Source organism: Chionomys nivalis, chromosome X, assembly GCF_950005125.1.
Source record: "Chionomys nivalis chromosome X, mChiNiv1.1, whole genome shotgun sequence".
NCBI classification, from domain to species: Eukaryota; Metazoa; Chordata; class Mammalia; order Rodentia; family Cricetidae; genus Chionomys; species Chionomys nivalis.
The window spans coordinates 93,665,843-93,669,288 of NC_080112.1; the positions used below are offsets into that span (position 1 = coordinate 93,665,843).

The window sequence follows — 3,446 nt, forward strand, 5'->3', positions numbered from 1 at the left end:
CTAATATATTTGCAAATGCCAGTACCTGTGAGCGTTTGTTTTGCAGTTAATGCTGGAAGGAAGCAAAATGACATCTCCAATAGATTGTGCAGCTCCTCTCCTCAAACTTCCTCCCCACTCATCTTGTTGTCCCAGACGCTAACTCCTACAGTCTTTCTCTGGGAATCCATCAGCCATACCTGACAGAGAAGCAAGTAGGCCAGTGAAGTAGACAGGTGAACCTCAAATTTTCACTCTCCCTCCTACTCTGCATACACTCCAGTCCCCCCCATCTCATTCCCAGATCTGTAGCAAATTTCCTGCTGTTGTCTCTCCACACTCTTTGCCCCTATTCCATGGAGGCTAAGCAGATCCTGGTGGGGACACCCTGATATTGTCTCTCCTGGAGACTCCCTCATTATCCTTCTTAGCCCATCCCCATTCCTAAGTGTCAGTTCCCAACACACAGAAACACATTTTACCCAGAACCTTCAGTGGTCCCACTTACTTTTAACTGACAAAAATAACTGTGTGTATTTTGAAATGTATGTATATTGTATATACATCATGGGATATATACCACCGTTTCAGAAAATTTTCCTACCAGGTAACGGAAAGCCACCACACTCTCCTATGAAATGGAGAGAGGAACAGTAATCAGGGAACAAAACACCCACCCAACAGAGACAAAACCAGACTTCAACAAAAATTAGAAATACAATCTCCCCAAACCCAGATCCTTACATGTCAGCATGAAAACATGATCAGTAGTAGCGAAGATAGTATGTCTCCATTAGGGCCCAGAAACCCCACGAAACCCCACTACAGTAGACCCTGAGAACTGCAACATAGTTGAAGCACAAGACAAAGACCTTAAAATAAGCTTCATAAAATTGATATAGGTCCTTAAAGAAGAAATAAAGAAATACCTTAGAGAAATCTATGAAAATGGGAAGGGAAACTATGGTTAGTATGTAAAATAAAATGAAGGAAAAAGAATAAACACTAAACAAAGCTAATTATAAAAAGAAAATCTGCCTTTCGCTGCTGCGTCCGCAGCCATGAGTATGCTCAGGCTACAGAAGAGGCTTGCCTCTAGCGTCCTGCGCTGTGGTAAAAAGAAGGTCTGGTTGGACCCCAACGAGACTAATGAAATCGCCAATGCCAACTCCCGTCAGCAGATCCGGAAGCTGATCAAAGATGGGCTGATCATCCGGAAGCCTGTGACTGTCCATTCCCGGGCTCGCTGCCGGAAAAACACTTTGGCTCGACGGAAGGGCAGGCATATGGGCATAGGAAAGCGGAAGGGTACTGCCAATGCCCGAATGCCCGAGAAGGTGACCTGGATGAGAAGAATGCGGATCCTGCGCCGCCTCCTCAGGAGATACCGTGAATCCAAGAAGATTGACCGCCATATGTATCACAGCCTTTACCTGAAGGTCAAAGGGAATGTCTTCAAAACCAAGCGGATTCTCATGGAGCACATCCACAAGCTGAAGGCAGACAAGGCCCGTAAGAAGCTCCTGGCTGACCAGGCTGAGGCTCGCAGGTCTAAGACCAAGGAAGCAAGAAAGCGCCGGGAGGAGCGCCTCCAGGCCAAAAAGGAGGAGATCATCAAGACTCTGTCCAAGGAGGAAGAGACCAAGAAATAGAACTTCCCTAGAGTCTGTACATAGTGGGCTGCCTGTGACCTCAGGTGGATCAGTCATTAAAATAAAACAACCCCCCCCCCCAAAAAAAAAAAAAAAAGAAAAGAAAATCTGTGAAAACACGAATGGACAGTGGAAGGAAATAAATAAAACAGTTCAAAATCTGAAAGCTAAAATAGAATCAATAAAGAAAATCCAAACTGAGGGAAATCTGGAAGTGAAAAATTAGGGAACTGGAATAGGAACCACAGAGGCAAGCCTCACCAACAGAAATCAAGAGATGCAAGATAGAATCTTGAGTACTGAAGACATTATAGAAGAAACACCTTTTTTTCAAAGAAAATGTTGAGCCTAAAACAATACTGGCAAATACATTCAAGAAATCTGGGACACTATGAAAAGATCAAATGTATGAATTATACAAATAGAGGAAAGGAAAGAAACCTAGGTCAAAGGCAGAAAAAATATTTTCAACAAAACCTTTGAAAAGAATTTTCCTAATCTAAAGAAGAAGGTGCTTATCAAATTACAAGGATCACACAGAATACCAAATAGGCTGGACCAGAAACAGTTAAACTAAGATCTGAAATCAACAAAATAGCAACAAACAACAACAACAAAAATGATACAAAGAAGTAATGAAGCACGTCAGTAAAAGTGACAAACCCTTATACAAATTAACAAAATAAGAAAAGAAAAGGAGGACATAGCAGCAGATACTAAGGAAATCAGAGAATCATAAAGACATACTTTAAAGACCCATGCTCTACCAAATTGAAAAATTTAAAAGAAATGGTTACCTTTCTTGATAGGTACAACTTGTCAAAGTTAGATCATGGCCTGAAGAGGTGGCTCAGAGGTTAAGAACACTGGCTTCTCTTCTAGAGGCATAAGTTCAATTCCCAACAACCACATCCTGGCTCACAACCATCTATAATGAGATCTGGTGCCCTTTTCTGGTATGCAGGCAGAACACTGTATGCATAATAAATAAATCTTAAAAAGAAAGCAAAGTTAAATCATATAAACAAATTAAATAGACCAATAAGTCCCAGTGAAATAGAAGCTGTCATTAAAAGTCTCCCAACCAGAAAAAGTCCAGAGCCTGATAGTTACAGCACAGAATTCTACCAGACTTTCAAAGAAAAGTTAGTGCCAATACTCCTCAAATTGTTCCACAAAATAGAAACAGAAGGAACATTACCCTACTCATTTCATGAGGCCATAGTTACTCTAATACCCAAACCACATAAAGACTCAACAAAGAAAGAGAAGTACAGACCAATTTCTCTTATGGACATAAATGAAAAAATACTCAACAAAATACTCGCAAATATAATCCACGAACACATCAAAAAGATCATCCACCATGATCAAGTAGTCTTCATCCCAAAGATCCTATGATGGTTCAATATCCAAAAATCAGAAAACATGAACCACTCTATAAATAAACTGAAAGAAAAAACACATAATTATCTTATTAGATTTAGAAAGGCCTTTGAAAAAAATCCTATACCCATTCATGATAAAAGTTCCAGAGAGATTAGGATACAATAGACGTACCTAAGCACAATAAAAGCAATTTACAGCAAACTTATAGGCAACATCAAATTACATAGAAAGAAACTCAAAGCAATTCCACTAAAATCAGGAACAAGGCAGTATTATTATCCACTCTTTCATACACAATCAATCTAGTACTTGAACTCTCAGCTAAAGCAACAAGACAACTGAAGGAGGTCAAGGTCATACAAATTGGAAAGGAAGAAATCAATGTATCATTATTTGTAGCTGTTATGATAGTATATATAATTGATC

The 3,446-nt window shown here is 39.8% G+C and overlaps 1 protein-coding gene across 1 annotated transcript; it reads left to right on the top strand.

Moving 5' to 3' along the window:
* The first annotated feature begins 1,024 nt into the window (after nucleotides 1-1,024).
* LOC130867772 (60S ribosomal protein L19-like) lies at nucleotides 1,025-1,699 on the top strand. The gene has a single exon (XM_057759940.1). The coding sequence runs from the start codon at nucleotides 1,041-1,043 to the stop codon at nucleotides 1,629-1,631; it is 591 nt and encodes a 196-aa protein (XP_057615923.1). The 5' UTR covers nucleotides 1,025-1,040; the 3' UTR covers nucleotides 1,632-1,699.
* The last annotated feature ends 1,747 nt before the right edge of the window (nucleotides 1,700-3,446 follow it).